Below are 12,866 nucleotides of genomic sequence, written 5' to 3' on the forward strand. Positions count from 1 at the left end.
CCATCGCTTTTAGTGCATGGGCCAGACGGGCCACCTTGCACACGTGAGCGGCGTGCAGCCCCCGGGCCAGTGCCCCCCTCTCTCCCCAACCGTGCGCACCATGAGGGATGTGCCTGGAAGCGTGTGGTGCAGGCGGTAGCACGCGCGAGCCAGAGCCCAGCAGAGATGGCGACGCGGCTTTGCGCGTGCCGGTGCGCTGTCAGAGGAGGTTCGGCTTGTACAGGGTGATACAGACCCGTGCTGAAACACAGCCACCAGTTAAACCCGCAGTGTGCCTGCTGGTGGCCGGTCCCAGGAGCACCCCAAAAGCTCAGCAGGGAATAACTACCATGTAGCACTCGCCTGCTCAAGCAGAGCTTGGGTTGGTTGATCCAAAGTTCTTTTATCTGACAAGTTGCTTAATGCAGCTGGTCATCTGGGGCAACCTGAAACTCAGGATGCGCAAAAGAGGAGAAGAAGGAGAAGGAGAAGGAGAAGGAGGAAAAGGGGAGCTGGGCTCTGCTAGCTGTGTCTTTCCAAAAAGAGGGGAGTACAGGTTTAAAACAGCCACATCTGCACTTCGACCGAGATGTGTGGGTTTGGGAGATTCTCCCAGTGCTGCCGTGGTCTGCAGCATGCTGCGGCTGAGCAGAGGGCTACCCCGTGGCCACTGCCTGCCCTGCCCTGAGGCACCCACGTCCCCTGGGTGATAGTCTGCCCTTGCTGGTCGGGGACCTAGCTGTTTGGCTAGCAGGTGTCCTCCAAACGCCAGGAGCGGCTTGGCCTCATCCCTGGAAATCACCTGTGCCAGCTCGGAGGAAAGGCTCAGCCACGTATCCCAGGCAGCCACGTGCCAGTGGCACGGCCAGGGGTGAAATGGAGAGTGCCGACTCTGCAAAGCCAGACCGGGCTCCAGCAAAACACATTCACTCCCCTGTTCTTGCTAGCAGCATGTTCGCTTTACCTATTTTTTCAGATAAGCCTTTTATAGAGGAAAAAGGTTACATAAGTAGAGCACAGTGATCTGATTCCCCGTTAGAAAACTCACTGCTTTGTGCAGACAAAGCCAGCCCTGGGACTCTGCGGGGCGAGCTGGGCCGAGCTGAGCTCTCATTGTCCAGGTTTCGGCTGGAGCAGAGTGAGCTGGTCGTGCCACCCCCAGAAGCTAATCATCTCCTTCCTCCCACCCCTTGCAGGAGCTAACGATGTCCTGCTGCACAGAATAATCGGCCTGGCAGGACCTCAAGCTAGGAATTAACTAGTCGGTTTTGCAGAATCTCCGGGGGGTGAAGAACAAACCTCTTGTGCCACCCTGAGCTCATTTAGCAAAGCAGGAAACTTCTTTGCCTTTGCAGCACTCTCCTGTCTTCATCCGAAAGCAAAATTTCCACTTGGTGAATCATTCGCTTCTAACAGGGCGGGTGTTGAGGTGACGCTGAGCCCAGAGAGGGACCCGAGTGACAGCCACGGCCCCAGCTCAGGGACGTCATCTCCAGAAGTGATGGTTGACCGATTGCTCTCTGCGTTGGTAGGGCTGCTTTTTGCTTCCTCGTATCAGAGCCCTGGTACAGCAGGCAAGGAGACTGGCACAGGGAAAATGCAGGTAGCCCGTACCAGACTTCACCTCTCAGCTGCTCTGAGTTTTAAAAAGTCAATGGCTCCGCACTGGACTGCCTACGGGACTGGATCCCGCACTGGACTCGATGCACAGCTGGATCCTGCCTTCTCACCTTGTGCTTCAGTTCCTGGGCACAGAGGAGGTGCCGCATGGGACCCCCTCGCTCTCCCGCCGGGCTGGGCCTGATGCTCCGTCCCCGCCCCAGCCCGTTGCTGCAGCCTGCACTCCCCCATGGGCACGAGGGGATGGACGACCCTCGCTGCGCTGCTGCTTGGGCAGGACGCGGAGGACGGGGACTTGCCCGAGGAGGGAGCAGTGGGGATGTGATGCTGTGCCAGGGAAATGGTCCCTGCATCCCGGTGGGGGTACGTGGTACCTGGAGTCCGAGAGCTGTTCCAGCTGCTCATACCGAGACGTCTCACCCTTGCTCACTCGTCTTGGTGCTGCCTCAGCTCTGGGTTCATTCTCTGAGGCCTTTCCTGTTTGACAGTTGATCTGCCATTTAACGTTTTCTACTTCTACAGTATCAGCAACAATTTCCTCTTGCTCCTATACTATAAGCTGAACCCCTCCAGCCTTGACATCAGCTCACATATGCGCATCCGTGATGGAAACGGTGCAGCCATTAAAACAAGCCTCATGATGCCGGCCGACCTGGTGTGAGCAAACCTGTGCTGATTACAGCGAAGACAAGTTGTGGCATTCAGATGCTCTCCCCAGACTGCCTCAGATCTTTACTTTCTCTTGTTGCTGTCGCTTTTCTTATTTAAAAAACCTGACGTGTCATCAGATTTCCTGCTGGTGATTAAAGGACGCAGAGCTGGGTCCTGCTGTGGGCAGTGCCACTTCTGATTTGTGGAGGGATCATTTATACTGGCACTTCAGGCACTTTTTCCGCCATGCTCAGGAGTTCAGGCGTTGGTACCACAGGGCTCAGCAAGGGGGTGATAAACCCGAGCAAGCGCTGGCGTTGTGTGCGGCACGCTGCAGAGTGGCCGGGCCGGCTGCTGGCACGTCCCCTGCTCTGGGCACTGAGAGGTCGGAGCCAACGGTCCCCGCGGCAGAAGGTTTGTAGTGGAGGGTTTGTTCATGAGCTTTGCCATTTACCCAGCGATATCCTTCAATGCTGCGCTGGAGAGCCGTCTGTAGAGGTGGAAAGAGTAGGCTGGACAGATGTCCCCGCATCCACAGCATCTTTTCTGATGTGTCTCTGTGATGGTTTTTTAAAGCCATACTTGCCCAGCTAATGTTACTTTGAAATCAAATTTGTAAATGCATTTAATTTGGAACTTCATCAGTCTCCTTCAAACTGTTCAAACTGTGATTCATTCAAAGGTTGATCAGATTAAATCTGTAGGTTGCAGTGGCTATAAAATATTTACATTGACTTGCAGTTACGCTGAACATCATTGATTTCTAGAGAGCAGAAGTGACGTGCAAGGCTCTAAATCTTCTGGGTTTCTGTGGTGCTCTTGATAGATTGGTCTCCGATGGTCCTTCTTGCTTACTGCACACATTAAAAACAAAGGAGCTTCAATTGTGCCAAGTGAAGTCCCTAAAATATGGGCATTTGTCTGGTCTGGGCCAAGCCCAGAAGCAGGGAGCGCTGGCCCGGCCCGCTGCGGTGACGTCCCAGGGATGCGGGTGCCTCTGCTTGGCGGAGCGGGGCGGTGGCACTGAGGCCGGAGGGGGCTCGGGCGGTGGCAGTGGCTGCCCCGGGACATGGCTTGGTGCCATCTGTAGGGCTCCACAGCCAAACCAGAGCCGTCTGGCTCCGGGGGTGCCCACTCCCCGCGCAGGAGCATCCTGTGGTGCTGCGGCAGGGCAGCAGGTCCTGAGGACAGGGAGCTCCTGCCTCGGCTGATGCCAGGGCTTGTCCTTTCCTGTTCCGCAGTTTTTGAAGAGCCCGAAGACCCAAGTAACCGGTCATTTTTTTCTGAGATCATCTCCTCAATCTCCGATGTCAAATTCAGCCACAGTGGGAGGTATATCATGACCCGGGACTATCTCACTGTCAAGGTGTGGGACCTGAACATGGAGAACCGGCCCATTGAGACCTACCAGGTGAGTGTGGCACATTTGGGCACCCGCAGCGATCAGGCACCCACCATGCTCCTGTCTGAGCCGTGCTCCTGGGCTGGCAGCAGAGGGGACAAGGACAATCCTGATGGGTGGGAGTGTCGTGCCATTAAATCGTGGAAAGCAAAGAGCTGTTAAATGTGGGCTCAAGTGGCTGGTGAGTTGTAACCCACATTCCCAGGTCAGGTGTGGGTGAGGAGGGGATGCGCAGGTGCTGGCAGCCCTGAGGGCAGACACCCTCCTTGCCACCCTCTGCCCGGGGACGTGCCCCGGCACTGCCCAAGCCCTGCGTGCGGCGGTGCTGGTCCTGCTTCTCACAGTGGAAAGGCGGCCGTGGTCACGGGCATGCGATAGCACACCATGCCCAACGCTGCCTGCCTCGGCTGTGGCGAGTGCTGGGCTGGGCCGGGGCCATCAGCTCCTGGCGAGCACTGGGCTGGCGTTTGCCGGCCGCTGGGCTGTGCAAGCCAGTGCAGGGGCTTCACGCCCTGTCCCTCCCTGCCGGCAGGTTCACGACTACCTGCGGAGCAAGCTCTGCTCGCTCTATGAGAACGACTGCATTTTCGACAAGTTCGAGTGCGTCTGGAACGGGTCGGACAGGTGAGCGGCGCGGCGGCAGCCCGACACCCAGCCCTGTGGGTGTCGCGGTTGGCCCGGAGGGTGCATGCTTTGGGACAGGCCGGTGCCTCCCGCGTCCCCGTGCGGTCCCTTCCCCGCCTTCGGCTGGGTGCGGGGTCTGGCAAGTTTTCCTGTGGGTACCTCAGGGATCACCTGAACCCGCAGCCCCGTACCCGGACGCTGCTGAGGGCGTCTGATGGGGACCCGGCTCTCCCTGGGATGGCTTCAGTTCCTGTCTCCATCTCACCCACACCTGGAGCAGGATGTGATGCATTTGGCTCCAGACTGCCAAAATCTGGGGGTGACAACTACCCATGCATGAATCGCACTGAACCAGGTGGCAGAAAGCAGGCTAGACCAGTTGACCTGGCGGGGTTGCCACATTTTTCTGTCCGAAGCATCAGAGGGAGTTAACGAGGCACAACTGGGCCTGAAGCCCAAATTCCAAACCTAATCCAAATCTCATTATGCCTCTGGATATCAGTCTGCCTCGAGTCATGAGGCGGTTTAGCTCTAAAAAGGTGTGAAAATAATCGGCTTCAGGGCAGCTAAATCTTTGCCATAAAGACTGATCTCCGTATGAGTTGTTGTCCTCAGAGGAGTTGCCTGCCCCATGCACATTCCCTGGGTTAAGGAGGGGGACACAGGGACAAGGGGACACAGTTTCACTGGCTGAGCCTGAGCCTTTTGGCACGGGACTGCGCCTGACGTCCCAGTTGTGCCCCACGTCCGGGCAGGTCTGGGGTGTCACAGCCGGGAGGGCGGCGGGGCCGGGGTGACTCGTCCTTCCTCCCTCCTCTCAGCGTCATCATGACCGGCTCCTACAACAACTTCTTCCGCATGTTCGACCGCAACACCAAGCGCGACGTGACGCTGGAGGCCTCGCGGGAGAACAGCAAACCCCGCGCCATCCTCAAGCCACGCAAGGTCTGCGTGGGCGGCAAGCGGAGGAAAGACGAAATTAGCGTGGACAGTCTGGACTTTAGCAAAAAGATCCTGCACACAGCTTGGCACCCCTCCGAGAATATCATCGCCGTGGCAGCAACAAATAACCTGTATATATTCCAGGACAAGGTTAACTAGGAGGACAAGTTGTTCTTTAGGAATCTCATGTACTAGTAAACACAAGATTTCAAATGTTTCTTTTCTTTTTCTTTCTTTCTTGCTTTCTTCCTTTCTTTCTTTTTTTTTTCCTTTTCCTTCCTATTCCTTTGTTCAGTCATTCCTCTGCAGCTAGCGTTGTGCAGAGGGGAGCACCCCCAGGGCAGCGGGGGCACCCGGCAGACACCAGATTTCTCTTTATTTGCGCGTGGAGAGCGAAGGCGTAAGGTGTGTGGACGGGGAGGTGGAGGCTCTCGCTGCCCCGGTGTCCCCGGGCAGCACGGGGCTGCCTGTAGCTGCCCATGTCCCAGCGTGGTGCCGGCGGCGTGGGCTGCCAGCAGCCGGCTGGGGGGAGAAGGGGCGCGGGGTGCACGCTGTGGGCTCCGGCGCAGTTTTAGTTACAGCGGATTGTGTTAAACTTGGTCCTAGAGATATCCCACCTGTTACGTTGCGAGGCCAGAATGTCGTCCCCTTTGCCATTTTTCACATTTGTCTTTTATTATTATTATTTTGTGTTTTTACCAACAGAGACAGCAAAACCAAACGTAAATTGGAAAAGTTCAGATTTGCAATGGACAAGCGTAAAAGGGGGGGACCTGCTGCGCACCGAGCCGTGTCTGCTCTGGCCAGGCTCCTACCTCCCCCCACCCCACAGAAACTCTCCTGAGGATTTGGCTTTGTAGATACTGTGGTGCCTTTTTTGGTATATGAAATACCTTTATAAATGATGCTTCCAAACTGCATTGATTGCAAACCAAATTGAACCTGGGCTTTTCTTCTGCATTTCTTGTCTTTTGCTTTGGTCATTTTTACTTGTTCTGTTGTAAGCTCTTGCATGTTGTGACTGTCTCTCTCGCTCTCTCTCACCCTTTCTTTTTTAATTAATTTATTTATTTATTCGACTTTTTTAAAGATAAAAGTATAGGTTGCTAATTTATGACCTTCTAAAAAAGAATCCAACCGTATATTGCTGTTAGCACCTGACTGCTTCAGAGAGAGGCTGTCTGTGGTCCTACATTATAATAATAATAATAATGATAATAATAATAAAAACAATAACTCTTCCTCTTTGCATGGCAAGGCTGCCCCTTTCTACTCTAAGGATTGTTCAGGTCCCTCTTTTACTTGAGCAATTCTTCAACAACAAAAAAAGAACTACTGAATTTTCAGTCAATCTGAAAACTGCTCCTGCAACAAAAAGCAAATGAATATATGAAGTCAATTAAAAAAATGCAACACTGTCACTGTAGAAGTGGCTCCGTAAGGGTGACCCTGTTGTGCATCCGCTCCACGGGGGGCAGCGGGATCCCAGCAGCGCCCGCATCCTGACACAAGTCTCTATGGGCAACGTGCCCCCTGGGGCAGCCCCTCTGCGAGGCACCACGCGATGCCCAGCACCTCCGCGATGGCCTCCAGCTCTTCCACCCGACCGGGAGATGAACTGCCACTGGCTCCGGGAGCGCAGGGACCACATGGAAAAGCGGTGCCCGGGCCGGGGGACGGAGCCCGGGGTGGTGCCCTGTAGGGACACCCCGTCCCCAGCGCAGGGCTGCAGCGGGGAGAACTTGCTGCCTTCAGAGGAGAGATCACAAGGGAAAAAACAAAGTGCACTGGCTTATAACTTTATTACAAGTGATGGCTTTCAGGAGTAACTTTTTTTTTAAAAAATGAAATGGTAAAAAAAAAAATAGCAAGAGTAAATGAAGCATTTTTTAAAAAAATGTTCTTTTTTGGTTCCTGTAAAGAAAGCCTGCACTCTGGTATCAGAAGTAAAGTTGTCCCAAATGTGTCTTTGTGTGGAGTCGCTGCTTGTTTGCCTCTCACGCGTTGGGTGATGGCAGCTCTGTGGCACCAGGACAGTGACTGAAGAAGGTCCCTGGTCAGAGGTTGCCTGCCAGGACCGTGCTGAGGAGGGATAGCCGGGGGTCCCAGAGACCCTGGGGATTCTGCATCCCCGCTGAGGATGCAGGACATCGGGGCAGTGGCGAATTTGGGGAGCAGAGAGTGGGAATACAGCCCCCGTCCCCCCCCCACTACCAGCAGGGCATGTGAGGGTCCATCCTTGGGTGCAGGGGCCATGGTGGGGCCGAGCAAATATGAGGGGGTGCAGAAACCCAGGGATGCATGAAGTGGGACGTCCCCTCCTAGTCCAGTGGTTCAAGGACTTGTGGAAGGCAGGTGTCCCCATGGCTTTGTCCCACTCAGGATGCGTTTGGGTTAGTGCTGCTGCTGGTGCATGGCCGGACGTGGCGTGGGCTGTAGGGCCAGAGTGACCATCACCAGCCTCAGCCAGGAAGAGCTTTGGAAACCAGACTGCCCAAGAGCATCCCGCACTGCACTCACCCAGAAAGCACGGCTGTGGTGCTCAGGGTGATGGTCCGTACAGAGGGAGGTTCAGAGTTCTACCCATCAGTTGTAGGCGGTTTCTGTTCCCTGCGCTGTAGCCCCGGGCGCAGAGCCCTGCTGGCAGCCCAGCGGGGTCGGTGGCCGTTCCCATGAGGGGAAGGTGCCGTTTGCTTCATTTCTGCACAAACGGGGCATGTTACCCCGTGGCAGAGCGCAGTAGCTCCTGAAGATGCCAGGGTGAAGCAAGGGAGGGGGGTGCACACCATGGCTGATGCCGGTGCTGGGGAGGAGCCACCACAGCTGGCCATGCCTGTGCTTGGTCCAGGGGGACTTCTTGGTGTGGCAGCCACCATCGGCACAACCCCACGAGTGGTGGAGCCCCCAGCACGTGCTCGGGTGCCAGGGAGGCATTAATTCCCTTTTCACAGCTCAGCAAAGCGCAGTGGGGTGGGTAGGTGTGGGGTGTTGCTTTCATTTAAAACAGCCCCTTCTGGTCACGTGCAGCCTGTGGCAGCAAGGCACAAGTGACGGGGACCTTGAGGGGCACTGAGGAGGGCAGACGCCTGTAACCAGGCAGGGACCCGGGTGTACTCAGAACTGCAGCGAGCTCCACGTTGGCCAGTGACGCAGTCAACCCAGCGAGGCGCTTCAACTGGCCCGTCATGTTCATGTGCAAAACTCTGTCCAGCTGCAACCCCGAATGCTTTCTGCAGCCACAGGGGCATTTGCGAGTACCAAGGGACGCGGTATCGGAGGCCGCGTACATGCCGTGGCTGGATGGTGCCGGGTGTGGGATGCTGCCCGGGGCAGGGGGGTCCGAGGGGCCGGCTGTCGGTGACAGCCCACAATCAATGTCCTGCTCAACCGTGCAGGGAGCAACATTATCACATCCCAGATATTCGCCCCATAGCCCAGCCTCAGCACTAAATATCTCCAATTACAAGGCTATGTGGAGTGACAAGGGCTATTATTCTTACCCTGCAGCCTGGCCTCTGGAAAAGGGAGCTGCCGGACCCTTCTGCCCAGTGACAGTGCCTGGGGAGTCCTCGACCTCCACCCAGCGTCGGGGGCTGGCCCAGCAGACGGGGCAGGAGATGAGCACTTCCATTTATCCAGGGCCTCTCTACCACAAGCCGGAGCTGACGGCTAATGGGAGCTGGGCTCCCCTTGGCACGACATTTGCAGGAACAGATCGTAGGTGGTGGCGTGGGGACGTTCGTGCCCATAATCGAGCTGCCCTGGGTGGGTTGGTGAGGCCTCGCCCTCCGCAGTCTGATCAACCACCGAGAATCACAGAAACCAAACACAGCTTTAGCTCCACGCACAGGCTTGGCAATAAACACATATCACACGTGTATATATATATATATATATATATATATATATATATATATTTACTGATCGTAAAATCCTCCTGGCCTTGAGCAGCATTTCAGCTGAAGCCGAAGCCGACAGATCAGCGGTATGAGGTGGGGGCTGAGCCCCAGCCAGGGCTCGGGTGAGATGCTGCAGGTTGTTGCTGCCATCGCGGTGGCTGCAGAGCTCATCACCTCCATGCAGACACCAGCAGTCAATCAACTGTGATGAGGATGGGCAGTTTCACCGAAACTCCCCGCCTTGCACCTGGGGAGGGCTGCGAAGGAGCCGGGGAGGACACGGGGTGACTGGGGCTCCTCTGGCTCCGGCTGAGCGAAGGTCCGATGCGTTCTGCATGGCACAGCAAAGGCGAGCCCCGTTCTGCCGGTGCCATGTCGGCCGTGCCGGCCCTCGGTGCCGTACTGGGCAGGAAGGGACACACGGGAGAACCTGGGAGGGCTGATGTTGACTGTAAATCACCGGGAGCATCCAACAGCTCATCCTCTTCAGCAGGACAAATCTCATTGTTTGGTAAAGCGTTAAAAGGAACTGTCAGTTCCTCTGCAGGCCGCGCACTAATTCTCTGCTGTTCTCGGTGATGAGTTTAAACAGCAGCACCTAATTAGAAGCTGCAGGGCATGGATTACACTGTCAAGGAAATGTTATTCAAACAGACATTCATTTACCTTCACATTAACCGTGTGACCTCAATCTAGTAAGACGCACGGGGATCCCAGCCCCGGTTTATCCCTCGCTGTGCGGTGAACGTCCCAGCGGGGCAGCACCGGGGGCGCTTCCTCCCAAAGAGCCTCCGGGTATGTCCTGGATACTCAGAGAGCCCTTCAAAATTTCCAGAAAGGCCTTTGACAATTAAAACCGCCACATTTGTCTTTACCTGTGTGGAAAACGAGCCCCGTGCAGAGCTCTGTAGACTCGACCAAGGGAAGGACGGGTCAGGGCTGAGGCCGCGCTGCAGCGATGGGGTTACAGGGGCTGGGGGGGGGCACCCGAAACGTGGAGCTCCCACTTCCAGGCATTTTAAAAGGTTGAAGGTTGTGGCATGGCCCCTTCAGGTGCTGAGCCCTCCACAAGGCACAAGGGCGCTGGGCACCCAGCGAGGGGCATGGGGGGCCCACAGCCGCATCTCCGATGCTTCTCTTGGTGACAGCCCAAGTTCCCCATGGCCTTCAAGTGCCTTCAGGCCCTTTGGACAGTACTCATACGGTCTTGTGTCAGAGTCCCACGGAATGTACCCTCCCTTCCCCTTCATGGCCTGCTCCCCCCTCGCTGCAGAGCTGGTTCAGGGCCATGTCTGCGCTGTCCCTGTCCCCTGGCCACTGTCACACCCCTGCGCAGCCCAGCACCCTGCTCTGCCGCCAGCCCGCCTGTGCCGGGCCAGCAATGGCACAGCAGTGAAATAGCCGTAGAAAACCAGGGCATATCAGCTCAAAATTAAATTTTAAACAGATTATCAGATTATTTGGGACTGGAAGTTGTTGCTTGCTCCCGTAAGTGAAGATGAGATGTGATTAATTAAAATTAGACTTCCGTGACTGCCATTAGCCACTGACCATCATCATTGCTCAGTGCCAGCCTCCCTCCCACAGCGCAGCGAGCCGCGGTGGCAAAGGAAAATCACAAAGTTCATGATAAATACTCTTTTCTTCCCACATTTCTGGAAGGACTTATTTCCCCGTGGCTTTCTTGGCTGTGGCCCCCTGGCTCACTCCCACACAACTGGGTCGTGCCGGGCACCCAAGCGGGGCTCGGCTTCAGTGAAAGGTGGTGGCAAAGGCACTCGCTCGCCCGGCCGGACCCTCTGCAGCCACATGCCATGCACAGGAAAATAACTAATTTCTAAAGCTTGTGGAACGAAGGTGAAGAATGTGACAGGAACAGCCCTGCTGAGGTGACGCCCGCTGCTGGGAGCCGGGTGTCCCCCCAGGGCTGATCCCTGCCCTGGGGCAGCTGAGGGTGGTGGAGGGGACAGCAGGGCCGGTGGCCCAGCTGCCCTTAGGGCTGGGAATGTCCCCAAGGGCTAGGAACGTCCCTGGCAGCTGTGAGAGGCGCAGGTGACACAGCCCTGGAGCTGTGGTGGCCGTCGAAGGGTGCTGGTGCTGCCAGCCCCGCGTCGGAGGAAGGAGCAGGGTCAGGGTGTCCTGGCCACTGCTGTTCGCCGAGAGCCCTCGGGAGGCCCCAGGCTCGGTGCTGGCTCCCGAGCAGGAGACGGAAGCAGAAACCGCCGAGTCGTGCCGGGTCTCTGCTCTGCAGCCAGAAACGGCGACACAGCCCTGAAAGAAACCAAACCCCGGGACTGGGACTGGCTCTGCTGCTGGTGACAGGCTGAGGCTCCTCACCCCGGAAATGAGCCCGGCTTCTCAAAATCTGGCTTTCTTTCCCTTTCCCAAGCCTGCCTAGATTGAACTCCTGCCCTGCCAGCCTGTTATGAGCGCTCAGCCGTGGCAGCAGCCCAATGGCAGGGCCGGGCCAGGGACCTGCCAGGCTGCGACAGGAAAGGGGCTAAAAACATTGCCAGCATCCCCAATACCCTACCTTCTCTCTGGATGAGGATCCCACGGACTGTCCCTGCTCCCGGGGGGACAGCAGACTGTGCCCCACGATGTCCTGCATCACCAGCGTGTCCTCCGGCAGCATCGCTGCAGCTGCCACGGCAGCACCCCCCCACCAGGGGTCCGGCACGTTACGCATAATTGCTTTATCCACAGAATAAGCAGATAAATAAATGTTAATGAACATCTGGTCTCCATAAACAAGACAAATTAAAATTAATAGCAATCTTATTCATTTAATGAACAAGTTAACCATATTTTAAAACAGCCATAAAAAATGCATGGCTTCCTGCAGGGATGTGCTAAGCTGAGTGAAAATAAATTCATTTACTGGCAGAGAAGGGCTACGTCGTGCTCTCACGGGGAGCAGGCGCATCGCCACGAGTCCCATCACCAGTGTCCTGCTCTGGGCACCTTCTGCATGCCAGACGCGGCCACGGAGACTCGAGGAGACGGGAGGGCACGGGCAGGCTCGGGGGCAGAGGACCCTGCGCTGTAGAAATGAGCTGACCTGTGTGTCCGCATCGCTGCTGTCTGCTGGAGTCCTCTGACCCTTCGCTGCCAAAATCTCCCCGCGCTGTGGCTTAGCAGACCCTTCGTTTGTTCACAAAAATGAAGATTTTATGCTGAAAAGCCTGGCCCCACTGTGGGCAGGAGCCTGCGAAGGACGGGTCCAGCTCAGGGACACTCCCTGAGTGCTTTTTCTGAAATTTTCACTTATTTTTCTGAATTGCTGTTACCACAGCAAAAACCTTCTGGCATTTTGTCCTTGGCAAAACTGCTCCTGCTCACCTTGTACGCAGGAACCTTCCCGGACCAGTTCCTCATGTCCCCCTCATGTCCCTCCCTGTTGTCCTCAGGTGTGTATAAATAAACATGAAATCCGTCTGCCTGAAACAGGCAATCCAAAACTCTTAAGACACCTGACATTCAAATACAACATGGAGAATTTGTTAAAATTAAGGAAACTGCGGAGGGTCTACCTTGCTGAGACAGGTTTATCGGGCGCAGCCACAGGATGGGATTTCCCCAGATCCGACAGCGACGGTGGGTCCGCGGGAGCTCTGCCGTCCCCCCGCTGCCCCGCAGGCGCAGCCCGAGTTTAACTCTTGTACTTTCCAGGCAGGAACGACCCTTCCCAGAGGGTCTGACGTTGTTTGGCCTTACACAAGCTGCAGTTGCCCTCACTCCGCTTCCAC

The 12,866-nt window shown here is 56.1% G+C and overlaps 1 protein-coding gene across 3 annotated transcripts in view; it reads left to right on the plus strand.

The window, feature by feature from the left end:
- PPP2R2B (protein phosphatase 2 regulatory subunit Bbeta) overlaps positions 1–7,184 on the plus strand; it is a 100,057-nt gene extending 92,873 nt beyond the window's left edge. For all 3 annotated transcript variants that reach the window (XM_074604075.1, XM_074604076.1, XM_074604077.1), the window contains 3 exons: positions 3,492–3,661; positions 4,185–4,276; positions 5,098–7,184. In XM_074604075.1, the coding sequence (XP_074460176.1) occupies positions 3,492–3,661; positions 4,185–4,276; positions 5,098–5,377 (542 nt within the window). In that variant the 3' untranslated portion in view covers positions 5,378–7,184. The remainder of the gene's footprint in view (positions 1–3,491; positions 3,662–4,184; positions 4,277–5,097) is intronic.
- Positions 7,185–12,866: the final 5,682 nt, after the last annotated feature.

Source organism: Larus michahellis, chromosome 11 (assembly GCF_964199755.1).
Source record: "Larus michahellis chromosome 11, bLarMic1.1, whole genome shotgun sequence".
Taxonomy (NCBI): domain Eukaryota; kingdom Metazoa; phylum Chordata; class Aves; order Charadriiformes; family Laridae; genus Larus; species Larus michahellis.